General features: G+C 39.6%; 1 protein-coding gene across 1 annotated transcript in view; it reads right to left on the bottom strand.

Annotated features, from left to right (window-relative positions):
• plxdc2b (plexin domain containing 2b) overlaps positions 1 to 23,270 on the bottom strand; it is a 109,356-nt gene that overhangs the window by 9,272 nt on the left and 76,814 nt on the right. Inside the window, exons 8-12 of the mRNA XM_023278977.3 lie at positions 18,228 to 18,323; positions 17,985 to 18,066; positions 10,414 to 10,474; positions 10,042 to 10,195; positions 2,641 to 2,679 (exon numbers count right to left, since the gene is read on the bottom strand). Of these exons, the coding sequence (XP_023134745.1) occupies positions 2,641 to 2,679; positions 10,042 to 10,195; positions 10,414 to 10,474; positions 17,985 to 18,066; positions 18,228 to 18,323 (432 nt within the window). The remainder of the gene's footprint in view (positions 1 to 2,640; positions 2,680 to 10,041; positions 10,196 to 10,413; positions 10,475 to 17,984; positions 18,067 to 18,227; positions 18,324 to 23,270) is intronic.

Below are 23,270 nucleotides of genomic sequence, written 5' to 3'. Positions count from 1 at the left end.
GCCACAGTGGTAACAGAGGTGTACAACTGTTCTCTCGCTTGGCTAATGAGTTTCAGGACGCTAACAAAACAAACTGAGCAGACCTATAATTCAGTCTCTTTGTAAACAGGTGTTGAGGAGTGGTGCTGTTGGGAAGTAACTCCCGAGAATGGTCAGATTGCTCCTTATCTGAACTCTTACTGTAGCTATAATCAGCATTTTCTACTGCAGTCAAGGTCAGAGGACACGTCAACTTGAATCAGAATCATCCACTGTGCAATTAATTACACCTTTATAAATGCCAAGCAGGTATAATATCCATAAAATCAAAACATCATCTTTGATTCCAACAACAACAAAGCCAGCATTATTTCATGCTTTATGTGTCCCCGTGCCCGCCGTAAATTTCCCTTTCACCTTGAATAATATTATTGCCAGGTATGTGGTGATAAAGGGGTTTGATGCATGAAAAAAATGCAGGGAGATATCATCACAGCGCCAGGCGCCGGCGTAAGAGTGCTCGAGTGATGGGAGACATGCAGCGTTTGTGAAATGAAAGTGTGACAGAAGCCACGGATTTCCAATTCCTCTCAAGCAGGAAATGAAACATTTGAGAGGCTATCTAGCTCGAAGTCATTTCAGAGCTCGGATGTTTTGGACATATTAGCAAATAAAGCGCACTGAAAGAAACGCTGAATTTTCAACCAGCAGCAGTAACCATCAGATTAGTTGACATACTTGGTTGCAATCACAGTGAAAAAGACTTAATCTCACAGCACGCTATTATTTATGGTAACTACCTCCTCCAAGTCCCATGAAGCTATATCAGTGAGAGGAGCTTTTTGTTTTCAGCTTAAGCTTGCTGCAGTAAAGGGGATGAATGTTGTACCTTCAAAAACAATAATTTAAGCTAAATTAGAAGCTTGAAAACCGCATGCTGTCTTGCCTCCTGGTGAGAGTTTATATGATTACAATAAATAAATCTGTTCATTTTTCATCATTGAACATAACATTATCCCCATACTTTCATATCGTAACACATATTTTGTGCAACTGGCACAAAATATGAAAAATCTGCTATAACAGCCAGTAGCTGTGACTGTTCTCAAAAATGGTCTTGTTTTCATACAATACTGTTAACTGATTATTGATGACACTTCGATTTAGATAGATAGACAGACAGACAGAAAGACAGACAGACAGACAGACAGACAGACAGACAGACAGACAGACAGATAGATAGATAGATAGATAGATATTTTATCAATCCCGAGGGAAATTCAAGTATTCAGCAGCTTACATACAACAACAAAAATAACAAAAAGACAAAACAGGCAGGTTAGTAACATTAACATTAAAGGTTAGTATATACTCTAAAAAATACTTGCTGTACAATACTATAAACAAAACACTTCTAATTCTAAAATCTATAGAAATACTAATTGTATTAAAAGTCAATGTACAGTATTTACACCTTTCAAGGCATAGTGATTTAAAGTGATTTAAGTGGTTTAAAATGACTTAGTAGATGTTTGTTGGAAAAAAAATTGAACAGTGACATCTCTGGGAAGAAGTGATTTCTCTTTTTTTGGTGTATTATTATAGACATACAGTAGATTATTAGATTAACTGCTATCCTCAATAAATCAATCAATAATGAAAATATTGATTAGTAGCAGCCTAGCCTCACATAACCAGATCTATCTTCAGTACTGTGCACAGTGGTTGGAGCTGCATCTCATTACTATTCTTCACTAGGATGGGGAAAAAGCTCTGGCTCATTTTTATTTCATTAAACCTTAACCCTAACTCTAACCATGTGATTGTATTGAGCAGAGCTAAGCTACAATTCCACAACAACTGGGCAACTCTAACTGCTGCAGAAGATCACGTGATATGGTCGAAAGCTCCTGAAAAGTGAACTTTGTGTTGCTATGCTGTTTCCCCAGTCTAAGGTTAACATCAAGTCTTATCTTTTTAACTTGATAAATAGCAAATGATTTAAAAAAAAAAAAAAACTGCAGAAAAGCTGAATTTTGAAAGCAACTTCATCACAGAAAGACAAGAAGTGTTGCCTCCAAGAACCAGTGTATGCACCAACGTTTACATTTTTGACATTTTTGCTGGATTAGTGTCAAGACATAAATTTTTTCTTTTCATGCAAACATTTAAAACTTGCCTCCCTAAATTTGAGAGAGATGTTTTCATTCTGGTTTAGCTGAAAAAGCCACAGCACTCTTATCTATTACTGATTTGTAATTACAGCTACATTTTGTTGTGCCTTGCAGGAATGAAGTGACGGCAAACTCAACTAATAATACAAACACGGTAGATTGCCTTTTGAAAATAAAGTATAAGTAAATCTTGCTCTAACTTTTGGGTGCGCTGCTTCTACTTTTCACTGCTTCCCCTCACTCCAGTGCAGACACTATAATTGATCGTTGAAACCTTGCAGAGGACAGTTAAACATCATAGGCAGCTGCTGGATAAAGTCTATCAGCTGACTGAGCCATACGTCCATCAAAGAGACAAAAAGCACTCAGGGACCAATAGCTGCAGCAGTAAAATCAAACCAGGAGAGAAGCAAACAGAGGCATGGAAACAAGGGGGAGCAGCAGCAGCAACAGCTGTTGGATGAAAGTGTGAAAGACAAAGACCTACCCTGGTTGTCTCTGAGATGCAGGGCGATCTTGGTATCATCTGTAAGAAGACAAAGAGAGAAAGATCCATCAGACATAATAATCAATATTTCTCTTTGTAGTTTGTTTTTGAAGCTCAGACAATGTAAACAACCCCCCGAAGGTCCCAAATGAGATTAACTCTCATTCATTAGTGAACCGTTTTCCTTAAATTAAAAATTGATGCTTTGAATATAATAGCTCAGCATCCATAATTCAACACATAAAAGCAGTCTGGGGTTAACCATACACGTGAAATATGGAAATGTAGCATGACCCACTTCTCCTCGAAGGGTAGCAGACGTTTACACACACCACAGGACTCACATTATGCAAATGTGGCACATACACCACCAGATTTATTTCACTGAATGATTTAATTCAAGAGGATTTTCTATTTCAATTTCCAAAAAAGAGCAAAAAGCAGCTGCAATTTATTGTCTGAAATGAGTCATTAAAAGAGACATTGTTCAGCGAGCGACTGCACAAAATTCAGCTCAAATCAATCCCACAGCAGAGTGAGGGTCATGAATATGGATTGTTACCTCTGCTTGAGGAATAGAAGCCACTAGGGTGCAACACCAAGTCAGTATTTACTATATACTGTTTATTTTACCAAAAATATCTGTTTAGCACATTGAATATGTACTAGAAGTTGGCCGAAATCATGTAAATTCTCATATTAATATATGTAAATAGAATTGCTCACAAAATATTTAAAAAAAAGGTAATGTGTGAATCATGCACCTGAATTAATTTAAGTATTAAAATACTGAATAAAGTAACCCAAAGTGTTAAAGATTGGAATTCAATTATTCAAACAAGGTTCGTCTTTGCATTGGAAAGAAGTCCAGATGAAAACAGAACAAAAAACGGAAAGTTACTAATAAAAACCTGAACACCTCTCGACCTTTTGCCACACACTTTTGAGATGGTCCCTATCTTCAATTTCTATCCACAGCAGGAGGACAACATGAATGTCAAGCTGATGTGAAGAGTTTAAAGCCTCTTGTTGATTAAACCCTTAAAAACTCATCTCTGCGTATCAAAGTTACATATTCAGAAGATCCTTTACATTAAAATGTAGTGACCACAAAGTGACTTAGATGTGACTCCACACAGTTGATTTCTCTAGAATATGCAGATCTATGCAGTCATCTACGACCCATGACTCCACTCCGCTCAAACACTAGAAAATACTCCAAACTACACTAATGTAACACTGAAGTAATTCAACCATACATAATCAAACTTTAAACAAATTCTGACGTAGAATATTGATTTGGAAAGCCCTAACCGACTGGCTTCTTCAGATGAAACCTCAGCTGTCTCAATCCATATTTCTGAGACTGTTATACGTACACTGTAGTGTCAAGGTAGAAATGTTCAGCTGGCTGCCGATTTTAAGGATATTATACCCTCTAACACAGAAAAGAAACTATACATGTTACATAATATTTTAAACCATGTTTGAATTAATTTAAAAAATAATGTTCTGAACAAACTAATATGAAGAGGCAAATGCAGCCCTTTTTCTTCATTTAATAGTTTGTTAATGTAATGGAAAACAGCTTGGATGAACATAGATGGTGCCAACTTGATGCACTTTTGAGCAGGTCCTGATCTTAATGTCACATCTTTGTATACGATAATAGGACCACATTGCCAAGCTTGTCTTAAGCTTTTAAGATTTAAAAAAAAAAATTTGAAGAATATTGATGAACAATCTGTCCTAGCAGGTTATTTGGCCATACTGCAAGACTTTAAAATTGTTGAAATGTTGAAAAAATAATAAAATATATGTCCATTTTCACTGTGTGTGTGCATATATGTATTAGATATGTCGAAATATACAATCATAGCAGCTAAAATATAATGATGGATATTATTTTGGAGAGTCAAACCAATGATATATGCATACAAGAAAAGTCCACATGTGCCTCATGTAATAGATGGTCTCTGAAAAGAAGCTTTCATGAGGCTGTTCTGTGAGTTCTCTGAGTCTTATTGCTAAGAGTCTGTCTGCAAGCCTCAACATTCACATCACAAGATGTACCGAACACGAAGACCGTACAGAGTTTGAATGCAAACGAAAGCTTGCAAAGATGAGCTGTGACTCAGGTGATAATGAAACTCTGGGGAGACTTATGACGCATGTTGGGCAGAGTAAAAAGATCTCATTGAAGCCGGTGCTTTCTGAACGTAGACTGCTCTGTGTGGTGTATAATAAATCTACAAATGGACTGCAGATAACAGACTGCGCTCCGTTTTTCCTTTCCTGTTTGGTATCGGAGTAATTCAAGGAGTCTTGTAGTCAGATTAGACGTTCACCAGAGGAGGTTGTATATGCAACAGGAAGAGGAAAAATATGAAGATATTCTAGATTAAAAGCAGCAGACTGACACTCACATAGTATCATGTTGATATCAAGGCTTAAAAACATATTACTGCTAAATTCAGTTCAGATAAGGAGAGATGTTGCACCTGAGTTTATCTTTAGAAGAGTTGAAGCTCCTCTGAGTCAGTCGTTTTAAATACAGTCGAATCCCAGCAGAGCGAGAGACAACATGTTCTCATCTCTCACATCCAAACACACCTCTGCCCACACACATTCATCCTCTCTAATCCATCTCTTTTGCTTTGCTTCGCTGTCTCGTCCAGCTGCAGGCCACCAGCACGTGTACGAGCCTCCAGCCTGGACTCCAGCCTGGACTCCAACCTGCCCTTCGACCTCTGCAGCTGAAGAGACAGTTGGGGAAACTGATCTGCTGTCAGTGTCGGATACTCAGCTATAACAAATGCAAATACCGCGGCAGCACCTCCTGACCTCCTGGATACTAACACACACAGATACAGGATCCCTCACAAGCATAGACAACACGTTTTATTCCTTGGTTGCTCTGTTAGTCCTCTCGCAACGCCCCGGTTTGATCTGCAGGGCTACTCGTTGTGTTTTGCCTCACAGCTGGACAGTTTTCACACTCCTCCCTGAACTCACTGCATCCATCCTCATCACAGCGGCCTGCCGAGCCCCCCGGCTGCGATGGCCTGTCCATTTACACTCAGCCCCCACAAGATGATTAATGGCGTGTGCGACGGAGAAAAGGTCGGCCTCTGCCTGGGTTAGCAATGAAAGTAAATGCCTTTTTGTCAAAATGAAATAATGGATGACGCAGATCCAAACGCTTAAAGCCTTAAAAATTCTCAACAATAGAGGAAATCTAAGCAGAGTGGAATAACACTGTAGATGCGACGCTCCTGTAATACCAAAGAGGCTACTTCAGGTAATTTAGCCTGAAAAAATCTAATTTTCGGGGCCCTTTCTAAGGATTTAGTTGTTGGAAAAACATTTTTAGGCTTAATAAAATGGAGCCAGAGATTAAATCAAGTAAGCCAGACTGAAAAATATTCTACACACATCAGGAAATAGCAACAGGAAACCAGATAGTTTCAGGAGATTTGTTAAGGAACAACAACCCAAAAGAGCATGAACATCTTTATTTTTTAAAATCAGAACAGCCAAAGTCATTGCCTTGACCTTCCAAAAGTCCCTGCAGAGGAACCTTTAAGATGGATTGTTTGCAGTGAGTCCTGAGCCACAACTTTTGGCTGAAATAGTTCCTTTCAAGACCTTATTCCAACATCTCCCACCACGTCCCCTCTGGTGAAGTCAGACACCATCAGAAAATTCTTCATCTCAACTCAGACAAGCTTACTGATAAAAGATATGAGACAGTCTGTCCCACATACACCACCATGCATTAACCTCCTGCTGAAAACAGGCCAGGAAAAAATTGCACTTTTTACAGTCGTTTCAGTAAAGTTTGCTAAAAAACTACAGTTACCAGCTGTTTTAGGAAATTACTGAACCTCTATAAAAGTGAGACTTTATATTTATGGCATGTTTTTAAAGAGACAAAAAGGTTGAGTGCCTGGGAGACAAGATGAGGATGCCAGAAAGTATTTAACAACCCTAGCATTACTTACACTTTAATATTATGCTAAAATTAATGCATACTATATGCTTTTTTAACATAAACCAAGTCAAAGACACATTTTTATTTCTTTTTGGTTGGAAATGAAGTTTTTCTAAAATAGATTTTATGAATTCTCCACTAAGACACACAGATGAAGCTGCATTATGTCCTTCACATATCCCTCATGTTCTTAAAAGGAAGCAGTAAATTCTGTTCCACATAAGAGTGGATGTCTGAAATGATTGGTTGTCCACTAGCTCAAAGTCCATGCAGGACGTTACATACAAGTGGAAAAGCACCAGAAAACACACTACATGCAGTACTACGTGTGCTTTTAGTACTGATTGCTGTTATTCCCATAATGACACACACAGTGACATGACATTACCTGAAATATATGACTCGAGTAGGTCCCTTTCACGCTGATTCCATACAACCACATCTGGAGCTGTTTAAGATAAACTGCCCGTTTACTTAGATAAATTGCTAACAGGCCATAAAAAGGGAAATGAGCTGAAAATTGGCACAATAAATTCAACCAACTGGTGAAGAAATGGAAGTAAACACACTTTTAGAGGACACCTTGGTCATTTTCCGATCATCAGCAAAAGATTGGTGTGTGCTGCCTCCAGCCAGGATTTGCATTAGATAACGGCGAGATTATGCTGCCGGATGGTTTGGGTTAGTCTCCCGCTGTGAAGCACTGAATCATGTGCTCAATATTTTACACCGCAATATCAAAGGAGCATGACTTCGGTGACTTCTGCTGTTTTCACACAACTTTAAGGAAGAAAAGAAACTTCTGACGGGATAAAACCTCCTGTTACTGTCAAAGTTAAAAGACTTTCAGTGATTATTTTCATCAGGATTTCAGGAGAATACAGTGAACATGTCCAAGGATGCAAAGCTAACTACTTTAGAAAGGAGTTTGCTTGGCATCTTTAAGGTCAAGGCTGGTGTTACTCAGTATTTTTGGCCGTCGATGTGATATTTTGAGCAGAAAATGCGAACATATTTAGGTTATTTGATTTGCAGATTGCAAAACGTTTGCACTTTAAGGTATATTATTGCATATTTTATACATATGGTGCTTTGCATATTTAAATGTGTCCTTATTTATTATAGTTTTGATATATCTTGTGTGTGTGTTTAAATATAGGTATGCTGTGTTGAAGTTTTTCTGTCTCCCCTGTACTTTGCTACCTCAATAATTGCCTCTTTCTTTACTAATCAAAAACATTTCAAAAAAGGGACTCAAGGACATATTTTTAAATTTTTATGAAAAGTGAATTACTTTTCTAAAATGGCTGGGCACTATAGTTTTTGGCAAACATCACTCTAACTGGAGTAGTTAATGGATTTTGTTGGGACTATTTTTTGCTGCGGATTAATACAGATTTGGTGCTGTAGTGAGCTTTGATGGCAGCAGGATGAGGTAAGTGGGACATACTTAAAATAAACTACAGTGCCCATGTTCATTGAAGTCAAGGAATATGTCAACTACTGCAAAAATGTGGCTTACTGCGGTGTTTTAAATGATTTTTCTAGCAATGATGAAGGTCTACAACACAATAAGAAGCAATACAAAATGTATTCACAGCTGCAAACTAACTTTTTACATTGGTTGCACAGGTGAGCATTATAAACATAACATTTTATATCTGTTCCCATGTGCATTGGTAATTTTTTAAACGGGGAAAATCAATAATTGTAAGCAGAAGTAAACATGTACATATTATTTTCTACATCTAACTTGTACGTTTTCGTAAGGATGATCTGGGACTTAAAGTTGGTAAAATGTTGCTCTTTTTTGGGCTATATTATAAGCACTGGTAAATTTTTATTAGCATTTTGATTTCTCACTGTTTTGGTTTGCTGCCTGGTGCTGAAAATGTGCTCTAAATGTCACAGAATTGAATGAGCTTCTTGCTTATTTTCACATTTCAGTTTGGAATATCGATGTTCCGGCAGCAATCTCTACAATAAATGTAATAAGCGATGTTTTATCAGCGTTTTCCACAAGCTGGGAATGTACTTGAGGGCACGGCGTAGCTGATGTGCATGCAGAGACTCATGCAGTTTAGACGGGGATAGTTGTTTTGTGAAGCTAAAAGTGTCTCACATGCAGACTCTCAGTTAATGCTACGATTGAACAGTGTTCCCTAAACGTCTCATGTACAGCATCATCTTTATATCTCCTCCTCAGAAGATCTTGTTATGACAGTATTTGTGGGTACTAAAATGTGCACTCAAACTTTTTTAAAGCTGTTTTGTGATTGTTGATTTGTGATTAGTTTTTCCCGCAGGCTAGCCATTAAACTTATTGTCTGAGGCTAATGTGTGGCTAATAAAACAACTGTTGTGTACTTTGAGTATGTTTACTAGCACTGTGTTGTACTTCATGTGGACAGTTATCATTGGTCTTTAACTGTAGAGTTTATTATTATTGGAAACCCAATATCATTGTTCTATAGTGTTTTTTTCTGTTTGTTTGTTTTTATGGGAAGCTGGCAACTCATAATCATTACCACCCTGCAGGAAAACACAGTATTCACGTCTAACTGAGCAAATATTATACACATGCTTCCACCAACCACTTTATAGGAAACATTCAGCACAACTTGAGAAAATTTCCTTTCGCAAGCTCGTCTGTTTGATCAAAATCTGATTTCTTTTTTTCTCCTCCACTGCAAGCCACGCTGTCACAAGATCTGACTAGAAAGAGCCCTCAAATATAAAATGAGACCTTGAAAGAGGGAAAGTACAGGTAATAAAGTGGAGCGGCCTTCAGAAAGCCTCAATATCTGCATCAGATTGAGCCAGTTTCATTAAACTCTAGAATGATTGTAAAGTCGCTTTCAACTTACTGTGACAAAAGCCAGCTCTAAGCCTGATTTAATATTAAACATTTAGCCTTCAAAAATGAAAACTGGTCTTCACAGTCAAGTAGTAAGAGTTAATGTGTCATGAGTAGACTGAAAAAATATTAAAAAGGACAAGAGTGTGAGAATTCTTTTAAGAAACAAAAGACAGATGACGGGTCAGTAATCACAGGTTTGTGTGGCCGCATCTATTTTGGACTGGTGAGATTTGTCCCGATTCAATCTGCATTGTTTAAACGTTGGTACAAACACAGCTGCTGCACTTTGCTCCACTGGCTGCCATCTGGAATTCATTTTTTTCAGTTTAAGAGGAGAGCCACAGCACATATTTATGCATTCTCCAAATGAGAGAAGTGTCTTGCGCATGTTGTAAAAGACAAAACACATCAATACTAATAAAGAACAGTTCCAGTAAATGCACTTCATTTAACATCTTGCCAGCGCGGAGCATCCATCACTTCTTGAAAGGAAGCTCTGGGCTCCGACACACCGTGGCCTTGATCCAGTTTTGTTTTGTTTCCTTACCTTCGGTGGGGACGCTGGTGGGAGGGTGGGAAGTGGAGGGCGTCTCCTTGCCGGCAGTGGCCTCTTTGCCCCTGGATGTCGTCTTGGCAACAATCGTGGTGGTGAAGGGGTAAAGGTAGGTGGTGTCGACGATGTCACACATCTTGTCCTTGGTCTGAAAGATGAGAAATTCTATGTCATACTAGTGTGTGAATCTGAACTGGTAAAAAAAAGAGGCTCATGTGGGGATTAAAGAGGGTTTTCCTTGCATACTGCAGCAGAACATTTATCAGCTGGGCAGCACCACAAACACACACACAAATAGCAAGCAGGATACTGAAACATCTCATGAACCTACAGGCATGATCAAGTCACGACAGCTTCAAATCTCACCTCATCTGGGCAGCTGTTGTCCACCCAGTCCTGGCGATGGCGGTCAAAACCACTGGAACATCTGAGGGCAGAGGAAACAACTGTGAGTCATAACCGTAAGTCAAAAAAAGTGGTTCAGGATTGCACTTCTAGATAACAGAGTTACAGATTATAGTCCACTGCAGTGTTTGTGGTCTATGAGGCTGTGCTGAGACACAATAAAAAGTTAAGCACTTACCAAAGTTCCCACAGTTCAGAGACAAACAGGAACGTCTGCATCAAATTATACGGCAATCATTCCATCCGTTTTAGTCAAGAGGTTACACTTCATAACAAAAATGTCAATGTCACGGTGGCACAAGAGGAAAAGCACCACAAGGTAATTAGGATTAATCACGAATGTCCTTCCTAAATGTCATGTCAGTACATCTGTCAGTTTGTGACAGAGCTGCAACAAATCAAATAATTCAGTGTCTAATCACTTTTCAGTCCATTCAGCTCCAGGTGACACACGCAAATTCACATTTTCACTCACTGTGGATTCATTTCTCACTGCACTATAAAGTACTGCACCGCTAAGGAAACAGCAGGAGGATAGAAGGCTAGAAGGAGATAGAACACAAAAACATCTTTTGTGCAGAATGACAAAGCTCTATTGCCATAAATCATAAAAAACAAACTACATTTTTAATTTCCTAAATTATTCATTTTACAAAAATTTTTAAAAATATCAGCATGTACAACATTTTTCCAAGTGTCCACAAGGTGGAAAAAAAATCCTGACACTGCAAATTCTAGACTGTGTTTGCCCAAAGTCTTTCAATCTCAACATAAGTAATTTATAATTCATTTATAAAGCTGGGCTACTATTTCTAAAGCAGTTTCTGGGCAATAGGCCTTCAGGAATTAAATGTAACAAATGTCCTTGGCAGGATTCAAACCGAGGATGCTCTTTTACTAGTAGGCGTTATAACAAATAGGACACCAGTATGTGGCGTAATGGTGCAAATTTCCCAAACTGTCAAAAGCTTGTCCAGAGTCACAGAGGACCTAAACAGCTATTCTCTAAGTTGAGGATCATTCGTTACAGTGATGAGTACACTGATGTTGATTTTTGCAAATTGGTGAAGCGCCCCTTTAGCGGATTTGTGGTGTAATTCGAGCTTCTCTCAGTAATACTCCACGTTTTTCTGCTCTGAATCACGCTGGGAAGCAAACACGTGCACCTCCCACTCGCTGCCACCCTCTGAGGTTCTGGATTCAAGGAGCTTAAGGAGGGAGCGGCTTTGTACAGTATGAAAATGTTGGATCTGCCAGGGGGGGAAGTTCAAGGGGTCATGGGGCCTTCGGATGAGGTTGCTGCTGAGTCAACTGTGCATCAGGGTCCAAGACTTTTAATAACCTCAAACGACAGACAGTAATCGAGGCGACAGCTACTAATCCTCGCTACTAAATGGATCAAGTTTATAACTCGTCCACTGGTAATTTGTCTGTCTTTCTTAGGATCTAAACAAACTCACAGTGATCTACAGGAAAACACACACAAACTGAAAACTATGATCGAGTACGACCGAACGCAGCGGTGACGTCTGTGTTTTGTGCTTCCAGGACAATAAGCGTCCAGTAGTGTCTTCCCAGCAGGCCCTATTTCTCTCCTCAACATATTGTTATGGTAATGGCTTTATGTGAAGGAGTCCATTTTCATCTTTCTACCTCTCTAATCATCCCGTTCCTTTCAGCCCCTCCTCTTCCAAAAAAAAAAAATTCAGTCCATCTGTTCAATCAGGCGAGACAGATTCCTCAGCTTAATCCCCCATTTTTCCCGGACTGCTTTCCCCTCCCGAGAGGGCAGTGAAGGAAGCAGAATGAGACGCGATATTACCGAGCAGGTCCGGACCATCCTGTCCCTGTAGGGAGCTCGTGTTTTGTTTCTCCTCAATGGCATCCATCTCAGCTAGTTGCCATCTAGCGCAGTGAGCCACGGTGCTTTTAATTAGAAATGGGCCGAGGTGCTTCATTTGAATATAAATGAACCCATGAGGGAGAATATTTCTCTTCAGCATTTCAACAGTCGCAGCAGGATGGATAGATTTGTATTATTGGGCTCCATTCCCACTCATTCATGGAAGATTTGTAGGCATTCTTTACATGGTGAAGAGTAATGCGGAGCATTTACACAAGAAATGTGGTCATAATCCTTAAGATTTCTATTAAAGCAAACCTTTAAAAAGCCAGTCAGTGTATTTATTCAGCATTTATCTCTCCATACAGTAGTTTTATAGTTAAAGTAGATTCAGATTTGAAAGACAGCAGGCATGTGTTTGCATTTAAGCCAGAGGAATTTTATCTTATTGATCAGCTTCACTGTTTATTGTTCTCTTGCCTGCAGCTATATCTGAGCTGTACTCCCAACTTTGCTGCGTCCTGCTGTTATGTGGCCGTGTGCAACATGAATTCATATTCAGATGGAGTAATTTTCTTTATTAAAACAATGCGGGTTTGCTTGGCTGCACTCTAAACAGATTCACCAGGTTCTATTACAAAGTAGCTGCTTGAATAAATGACACTCAGGGGCCACAAATCAACCAAATCTGCCATTTATCAAATCAGTTTTGCCTGTAATTGAGCCCTTCAGGTTTTATTCTCTGACTCTAAGTGAAAATGATTTGCTAAAGTAGTAGAATAACTGTTTTCGAACAAACTAACTTTCATTGCTAGTGGAGCTTGTTCTTGCTTGTTTCAACATGCAGGGATGAATTACTGGAACATTTATTGAATAATGAAGTTTGTTTGAAATAAAAACAGGTTGAACTGATCTTACCATGCTGCAAAAAAATGGCTTTTCTGCACATTTTGGTGCCCCTGAGGGGATTCTTATAATCTTATAATGCTTTATTACTTCAATTCACTTTATTCAGCGTCACTCAGTGTCTGCTCTGTGTCCTGCCATCAACATGTTCTGTGTCTTTACATGCTCATTAGTTCCTATTATGTGATATACCTGTTTCTTTTTATTGATGTCCAGGCTATAATAGGAGAATATGACCTGATTATTCATAACGCTGTATAGCTTTGACATTATACAGGTTTAACTGTGTGGGAGTATCTTTGATGCCTCCACATTACTGACAGTTTCTCTTCTCCAAAGAGGAGCAGCTGTTATTAATATGAGACTGTCACTAATGGCTATTTTATGATCCATCATTTTTCTAAATTCATTTTATTTTCTTTCATTGTACCTCCTACACTGCACACTTCAGAGAACACTAGGAGAGAAATTTATGTTTGTTTAACAGCTGAAGAGCTCATGATTCAGAAAATATAACATGTTATGTTTCTTTAAGATATCTTCAGAGTTCAGGACAGGATTTAAATTCAATGTCAACAAAATACTGACGTTTTCAATATAAGGTTCCATGCTGCTGACTGAAACCAAACATACCACTGTTAATATAAAATAAAATATTTTCTGGCTCAGCAGGTCACTTGCTCAAGGAGCTTTCAGTTGTTTAAGAAGCAGAATGAGGCGATTCTGACAGCTGTCCTTCCAACAGCAACATCTGGATGCTTAGCTGATAGGCTACATGTATGGAAATACCCAGATATTTGAATTTCTAGGTACAGATGATTATTTATAATTATGTTTTCTTTTGTTAAACTAACAGATTCGGTATCTTTGATTCCAGCTGAAGAGACATGCACTATTATCTCAGTGTGGATCATATTATAAAGTTTGCATGGAGCATAAGTAATCCTGTCAATCTTGTGATATTATTACAAGAGTTTGAGCCGTGTGGTTCCAGCAGTGAGCAGGTTATATGACAGTCAGGTTGTCTTTCTACAGTCTGTCTGTCGTCTCCTCTCAGGAACTGCTGTTTAGTGCAGAAAGAGCGATATCCTTTTAACAATATAAGGTGCACGTTGGATGTCAGGAACAGATTGTTTCTGCTTTCTGGGTCCCCTTCAACTCATGCTGACCGAGGCGGCTGCTGAGTTGGCCCTGGTTTTTAGACATCACTTATAGAGAAAAATATCCTCATCAGACTGATGTTGTGAGGAATTAATTCCCTAAAACTCTGAAGAACCACAACAAACATGCTGCTCATGCATTAATTCATCAGAGATATATTATTACTTTAACTCTTGTTACTTTAGCACATTTTGCAAAACATACACAAACATTTCATTTAACAAACTCAAAACAGACTGGTGCTTGTGTGCCACTTACTATCTATAAACTAGCCGACAACATGTTGTTGTGGGAGTAACAAATTAAAATTCAGTGTTCGCCATTTGACAGCCATTTGTGATGCTCAGCAGCTGTGTTTTTTAGGTAAACAAATCCCTGCACTTCGTCCACGCACATCAACATTCAGATGCTGTGGTACTTACAGTCCACTGCAGTGTCTGACGCGTTTTCTTAACCTTCTTCTCTCACATCAGCCACAGCAAAGTGATTCAACTTGTGACTTAGCATGAAAGAGGCGCTCTGCTCTCACCTTCCCAGCACTTCACTGTGGGAGAAGTTCATTAGGGTTGTTCTCTTAAAATGTCAGTGCCTTTCATTAACCCTGGAGCCAGCGAGGCCGCCATGGTTTTTAATTAGCGCGTGTTTAAAGCATGTTTGCCTTTTTCAAAGGAAGTCGCTGAAAGATACTGAGGCCAAAATGAGGCTGAACAGTCAGATATTAACACAGTCGGAAAACTAATTAAAATACGGCCTAATGAGATCAGTGCCAGAGGCGTACAGTAGCTCTCCACAACACTTTTTCATGTCACTGAACTGTAAATTAGTTTTTCTCTGTCAAAGGCAAGAAAATTTAGGATGCAAAGCAGAGACAAAGTCAAATGTAAAACCCTTGTAAGTCCTAAATAACAAATCTCAGCAGGCAGAGCAGAAGTGCAGCACATTTCTCCCGTCAAACACATTACTCAGAATAAATGATGAGTCCAAAATAAAAGAGTGGCAGATTAATATTTGATGCATATGGCATTCTAAATGCAGCAGCATACCAAAGAGAAGTGAAGGTGGCTCCAGGGGTCTGAATAACAAACAGTGACAACAACCTCCAAACAACAATTTCAGCAAATTCAGGGAAGGCATTCATCAGGACAGTAAACACCTATTGACATACAAGCTGAAACTTTCTAACCTCAAACAGATGATCAGCTATTGCTCCATTATTTGTTTTCCCCTTCCATCTTTTTAACTTTTTTATCCGACAAAACAAAACCCACCACAGTTCACATTTCAGCTGTCAGGAAATTCTGGGGAGGAACGCTAACACTTCTTGAGCAGCTCAAATATTTACTTTTGTTTGAAGTGCAGGGAGACAGGAAGGGTGAGATAAAAAGTGGAGCAGAGGTTGACAGAACAGGTGTGAGTTGAATGAGTGTCAGAATAACACACTGTGTCATCTAAATGGTGCAGCTATACTGTATAGAATATAGAGCTATATTGTGACGGTAAAAGATTAAATTAAGACTTAACTTTACCACAAAATGTCTGAATATATGTACTATATATAAAGTCATAGCCAGATACTCAACCTTTGCAGAGTAACTAATGTTTCTTGATCTTATTTTCCCAACACGTCTGCCCTCTAGACCAACACACTATCTGATTTGATGATGTGATTCAATTTGCTGATTAAAAATACAAATGTTTTATTATGCAATAATCACATGCTAGAGATTTTGTTGGGTTTAGGCACAAAAACTGCTTTGGGAACACTTTGTGGTAGCACCTTTACAGATCAGATGTCACAAAGGACTTCACAGCAAAAGATAAAAGAAAGACGAGGCAAATAAAGACACAGTATAAAACTAGAAGGGCACTCAGAGAGCACATCCTCTGCCAAGGTCAGCGCCCTATCTCGCAATTTTTATGATTAAGAAAATGATCTGAAGCTGTGCCAGCTTTTAATGGGTTCTTCCTTCTTGGCCATTGAGTCTCATGAAATTCAGCCAGGCAGTTTTTGCATAATCGAGCTCACAGACTGACAAACGACACGAAAAAGACATCAACTACAAATCTCGCCATGTGTTTGTATGTCTGCTCATTTGCCAAAACATTAAAAACACCTGCCTAATATTGCATAGGTTCCACTTTTCCCCCCCCTAAAAACGACCCTGACCCGTTGAGGCCTGGAGTCTACAGACCTCTAAGATGTCTTGTTGCGTCAGGCACCAAGATGTCACCAAGATCCTGGAGGTTGCGAGGTGGAACCTTCATTTATTGGGCTTGTTTTTCCAGCACATCCCACAGACACTCTATCAAATTTACATCTGGAGAACTCTGAGGCCAAGTCAGCACCTTGAACTCTTTGTCACGTTCCTCAGACCAGTCCGGATCAAGTTCTGCAGTGCAGCAAGGAGCATTATCCTGCTGAAAGAGGGCATTGCAGTCAAGTAATACTGCTGCCATCAAGGGCTAAATGTGGTCTGAAGCCATGTTTAGGTAGGTGGTATGTTTAAAAGTAGCATCCTCATTAAAGACCCAAAGTTTCCCAGAAGAGCATTAGACTGCCTCCACCACCTTCCTCTCACAGCACCCTGGCTGACATCTCTTCCAGTAATAAAGGATGCACACTCGCAGAGTGTTGCTTCACAAAAAGATCTCCATAATCACCACAGTTTCAGGGTGGACATCCAAGATTACTACCTCTAATTCAGTGTCCAAGCAAATGTGAAGTATGGTCACAATCTCTAATCTTTTCTGTTCCTCAGTTATCACAATGAATAATGGACAACGAAGTATGTTTGCAGAGAAATAAGATGTCAACGCGAAGCTAACCTTTGATGTTTTGGATATAAAATGTCACCACTTCATCATTTTAACCTATTAGAAATTTGTGTTGAAGTTTGTCATAATTAGTTCATGACTTCTTGATTTATGTGACCTTTTACTGTCTTTGACCACCAAAGTGTCCCTGATACATCACGCTCACGAGAATGGATCGACAGCCTGAAAACATAATCCCTCTGGCCACAGATACTGCCTGCATGGAGGTTTAATAAAAAGAACACTACTCAAAGGTCATAAAGTGTATCCACTGTGCCCACAGATTTTTAGTTTACAGGAAAGAGATGCTGTTTAGGAGCCACAGTTAAAGACACAATTGCCTTTAATTCTGAGTCTGAAATAAGAAGAAACACAATAAATCCTGATCAAAAAACCTCAGAGACCAACTGGGAACATAACACTGCAGTGCATCTCTAATGTAGAAAGGTCAATGACCATGCAGGGCTCTAAAAGAGATCACTAGAATCTTGAAATTAATTCTGTGCTTGATGTTGAGCCAGTGTAAAGAGATCAGAGAGGACAGTAAGTGAAACTTCTTTAAAGACCTGGCGATTTGAAGCAGCTCTCTGGTCCATTTGCATTTTTGCTAAACCGAGTAAACGAGAAACTGCAACAGTCTGAAATAAAAGCATGAAAAATCCTCTCCATCCACACAACATGTGAACCTGAGTAAAAACTAGTGCACCAAACATAAAGAGATAATGTGTGTGAGAAAGTGCTGAGAGAGGAGGTATAAAGATAAATTAGGAACAATTTTATTGAGAGTAAAAGTGTGTTTAAGTCCAACCTGTTGAGCCGATGGCACCAGCTACAGTTGAAGTTGATCTGTGAGGAGATGCAGGCGCTACAGCTGGTGAACTGGAGACAGGCTGCAGAGAAGAAAGGTCAAAAGAGGTCAAACAATTTACACAATCAATAGCCTATTAGACACACAGCCAAGGAAAAGGTCTACATGCCATATATTGATAAGGCATCCATTCAGAAGCTTCAACTGACTGAGCCAAAAGCGGTTACAATAAAGTCTTTTTACTTGGCAAAGGCATCATTTCCACAGCTGTAGAATTGGTGATCTTCGTCTTCGTCAGCTCCACACGGTGGTACTCGTAGATCGTCCTCCGCCTCACATCTATATTTTGGGGGAGAAAAAAAAAGCAGACAGAGTGAGAAGAGCGAAGGCACCACTACAAATCTTCCACCATGAGATAAAAACTGGGACAAGTGGTCCCCGAAGAAAGAGGGAAGAGAGAGGGAGGCAGAATCAGGTCATATGGGATGCTACCACAGCACTTTATTTCTCCGCTCTCTTTGTGCCCAAAGTGTCAGACCTCGACTTGGCAATGGACGGTAGCAATTTCCCCTGGGACCCGATATCAATCAGACACTGTTGAAAGGCTGCCTTCCCAGTCGTCTGTAACAGCAAGTCATCAGCCGGGGTAAGATGGAGCGATTGATTAGATACATCATTGACTCTCATTGCATTGTGGCCCCATATAACTCATATGGACAAGTGTAAAATGGACTGCTTGCTTATGCTGGCCATGCATCTTCACTGCCATCAGTGGAAATGGAAAAAAAGAAGAGGATGAAATATATTATTTGGAAATATCTCAAAGAGTATCACTAAACATCTCAACAGCTCTAATAAAAACGCCTCATTGGTGGCAATATGGTGATTATTTTAAACCCTTATTGGATTTTTTTGCAACTTTCTACACAGGCGTTCCATCGTGAAACAGTAAATCTGCAGAATGCATCATGACATTCCTCAACATATGACGTCTTTGATTTGTATTGTTTGATCAATGAGCTACAAAATTGAAATTCAATACACCCAACTATGTCTGTGTAATGTAAGCAGCAAGCAGCTTGTCATGTAATATTTCCAATCAGTAAAACTGTTTAAAGGCTAAAGCACTGGTTTGACATGTTGGGAAATAAGCGGATTCCTGTAGTAGCAAGAGAAGATTGATGCCACTCTCATTCCCCTCAATTTAGCTTAGCATAAAGACTGGGAGCAGGGTCAAACAGGGGGCCTCACTTGGTCTGAAGGTCACAAAATCTGCCTACTAGCATCTCTAAAGCTGGCTAATTTATATGTAAAAACACAGTGCACAAAAACAAGGGAAAAATGTGACTTTTGCAACTCTGAGCAAACTGTGTATTTTTATATTTAGCACACAGATATCACTGCTATAAATCCTCTTATGTAACTCATTGAATAAGTGTTTTAAAACATGTAAAACCATTTCTATAATGCTATTTAAAATCAATTTTTTGCATTTCTACAACATTAACACAGCTCTGAAACTCAACACAACATAATCACAGAGTTAATCGTGCTGTAGGCTGGAGCTGCAGTTGAAAGGACAGAAGACACAGAAGGACAAGAAACTCAAAGAAAGTAGAAAAGAAACTAGAACAAATAAATAAACATAGGGACCAGTGATGCCTCAGTACACAGATAAATCTGCTACAGATTTTTATTACATCAGAAATCCTCCTCTCCTATGTGCCCCTTTGGATTAAGTCACTTTGATGACTTTGCTGCTGCCGTAGCTCCATAAGGCTCCTTTAACTTTTAAACCAGTTCCTCTCCATTGGAAATATTGTAACAGTTTCTAAGTATAACGTTCCTCTTTACACTTGATTGATTGATTTTTGGTCTGGGAACTGTTGACTGCTCCGGCTACAGTGTCCTCATGTGATAGAACGTCGTTACCCTGCAGACCTGCTTGGTTTGATTACACAAAGGACGACTGATCAAAGCAACAAATGTGAGCCAGCTCGGCTCAACCTGAGAATGAGACCACCCTTCCTTTCCCTCGTCTGCTCCCCTGGTGACTGACTTCCTCTTGCCTCTAGCTAAGGGATTATCAGGTGCCTAATGACACGGTGGGGGCCAGAGGAAGGTCAGATCTCCAGCCTGAGGCGGCTGATGTGTGGGCAGACTGTACCGTCCCGTTGACCTCTGGTAGGCGGAAAGAAGCTGCGAGTCAGATCAATTATAGACTCGTCCCAGCCGCAAAGTAAGAATGAGCACTTCGCGAAGGCAGATTTGCAGAAGTGCGTCATACAATTACTACAAAAGAGTCAACTTCAAACATCCAGACAAGATGATATAAAGTGTCACTCAATTCTTAAAATATAACGCAAAAAACACAGTTGCATGCACTTTTTCTTTGATAAAACCAAAATAAAAGGCGTCTGCTTATTGCTAATTCATGCAAAGCAGATAAAAATATGATGTCAAGACACCGAGATAAAAAAAACTGAGAAATAATATCAGCATCCTCTCATCATGCAACACTGACTTCTTTAACCTCATGATTACACTCGCTATATTTAACTATAATGTTTTTTCTTGTGTTTAGATGAATGACGATATTACTGAGCATTAATTAGTAGTAACTGTACAGTGTAGATAATTAACAGCTCCTGTCTTGGCATCTTTCTGCTGCAAATCAAGATTATTAATCCAGACAGAGGCAAAAAGATAAGAGTGGAACTCGCTGTGACTGGTAATGTATAGTCTCTCACTGGGGAAGTACATTAAAGTGTGGGTCATCACATGTGCTTGTACCCGACCTGTTAATTATAAAGCTTGGCCACAGGACACCCACAAATCTTCTCTCTCATCTCTGCCTTAACTTGATGGGCTGCGGCCTGATCTGCCTGGAGGCAGTGTAAAATGTTTTATTTGAGCTTTTAAACTGAAGCAGAGCTCCGGCGGGTTAAAAAATGTCCCTCTAGTTGCCATGGTTGCTACTGCAGTAATTGGCTGCAGAGACATTTAGCGGAAACACTTCTTCATGGCGCAGCCCTTAAGCAGTGATGGTTTAAGTGTCAGCTGCTTTCATGTCAGGATTATGGCTTAATGTACGTAAGTGAACAACAACTAGAATGTGTTTATTAATGTGGCTTGACAAGGTTGTGAAACATCTGTCAAAATATTTTCTCTTCTTCAAAATGATACCCTTCAAAAGAGGACTGGAGTAGATCAAGGCAGATACACGACAGGATTTTCGTTTTCACTGTCCTCTAAGCAGCATGTTGTCCAGCCTGTATTTCTACTGTATATTTAGGAACAAAGGGGGGCTTGAGGTGGCACATTAACTGTAACCATATGGAGGAGTGAGCTGCTGTGGCATCCTGCATTGTTCACGAAAACTGCTGATTCTGTCTTTTTCTAAAGGTTAGTCCCTACCCATCTGTGAATTCTGCCCCATTAAAGGGCCCTTCTCTATCATTACGGATGACCTCTGATCGTTTGTAAAGCATCCTTTGCTTTCTCTACAGATGTCTTCTCGTACACCTCATGAGGCACATCAGGCCATTTGGACTAACAGGTGCAGGATGCAAATAATGCCTTTTTCTTTCAGGCATGGGCCTGAACCGGCAAATATCATCTGTACGTTGCACAGTGAGATAACAAAGCCTTGCCAGATGTGACTTTAATCTTCTGTGTTACCGTAGGCTACAACTACTAGCACTTCTAGCTAACTAGGACCTCTCAGAGTTTAAACGTATGCTAGCAGCTCTGTCCTGCTCCTCATTATCTTTTGGAATGTTTACAACTCCAGCTAACCTTATGTATGAAAGTACTGGGTTGTTAATAGAACAATGGAGGTCCTTATTGAGCGCATCCACCCAAGTCATACATTGGTCCCCTCCCGGTTGCCAACCTTATGATGTTTCAATAAACAATATCCTAAGCTAAGAACACTTAGTGAGTTTTGGGCCGAAGTGATACAGCTGGCAAGTTCCTACAGTGAAAAACGGTCTAATATTGTTGAAAGATCTATAGAAATTTTGAAGAAAAAAAACATACTATACAATGCTATCAGTCGTCTTAATTTATTGGGTTTTATCTCTTTTTTGACAAACGAATCAAACTGAAACTAAGAGTGTCTATAACCACAATTGTACCATATGTTGTTCCCATGCTGGATGCTGGAATGTCACCACACCGTAACTGTCTCTGTCTCTGGTTATCATGTCATGTGTTCAGTATCACAGTTATTGTCAGTTCTGGAATATAACAACACCATTTGTTTGTGCAATTAATTAGCTAACCTCCGAGGTTGTGTCAATGCTGCTTCAGCTGTTTGGGAGGAAAGTTGCTTTTGCGTCTGCCTGAAATAAAGGTTATGTCATGCAGGAAAAAAAAGCTGTATTTGGTTTAATGTAATATACAAACGAAGACAAGGCCAGCATTACAGTAGTTTAGCTGTTTGTATCTAAAGAGTTTCAGTTTCAGCTGTTTGATCTCTCCCTAAAAACAGTTCTAGGCATATTTAGTGTTCTGGTTTCTTTAGAGGCACCGTCAGAGTCAGATGGAATATCAGAGCAGAGAAGCGTCTGCCATAAAGACGGCAACACAAACTCCTCAGAGACATCATTCATGTTCAACACGACACCTCTGTCTCAATCTGCTTCCATTCAAGATTTCATCACTCTGCAACCAAGCAGCTGCACACACTGGTTTCATCATGCTGTGTCAGAGGCATCAAAGACAGCTTGGTTTATGAAGTCTAGGAGGACTGCACGAACAGGTTCCATATTCAGATTTCTCAGCGGCAACCACAGCCTTCTGGTAAGAGATGTTATATAAAAGGCCTTCAGATAAAACACAAAATAATGTCCAAGTCAGAAACTCCAACCATGCCAAGGGACTGGTGTTTCTGAGATGTGTTTTACTCTGACCAAACTTACAAAACAATCATTATCACTGCATACTGCATAGAAAATAAAGATGCCGAGTAAAGGATGAAAAAAGCCTTGAAATATTAACTTTGACAAATAAATACTATCCAAGTTTCACACACGTAATCAAAACGGAGTTTAAATTACTGAATAAATCACGTTTGACAACTCATTATTGCAGCAGACTTTGAATCAGAGATCACGAGAGCTACAGACAGTCTGAGTCTGGGTAAGATGGTTTGAAGTGCCCCCGATCTGCTTGCATTTGCTTTAAATTTAATGGGCCTAAATTGCAGTAACTCAAAGGCAAATGAGAGAAGCAAATCTGGAGCTGTGCCCAGTGCCCTCTGAGAGAGATGGGGCACTGCTG

The sequence above is a fragment of the Amphiprion ocellaris genome, chromosome 22 (assembly GCF_022539595.1).
Source record: "Amphiprion ocellaris isolate individual 3 ecotype Okinawa chromosome 22, ASM2253959v1, whole genome shotgun sequence".
Lineage (NCBI taxonomy): Eukaryota > Metazoa > Chordata > Actinopteri > Pomacentridae > Amphiprion > Amphiprion ocellaris.
Note: the sequence above shows the minus strand (reverse complement) of the source record. Positions and strands in the feature narration are given on the sequence as shown.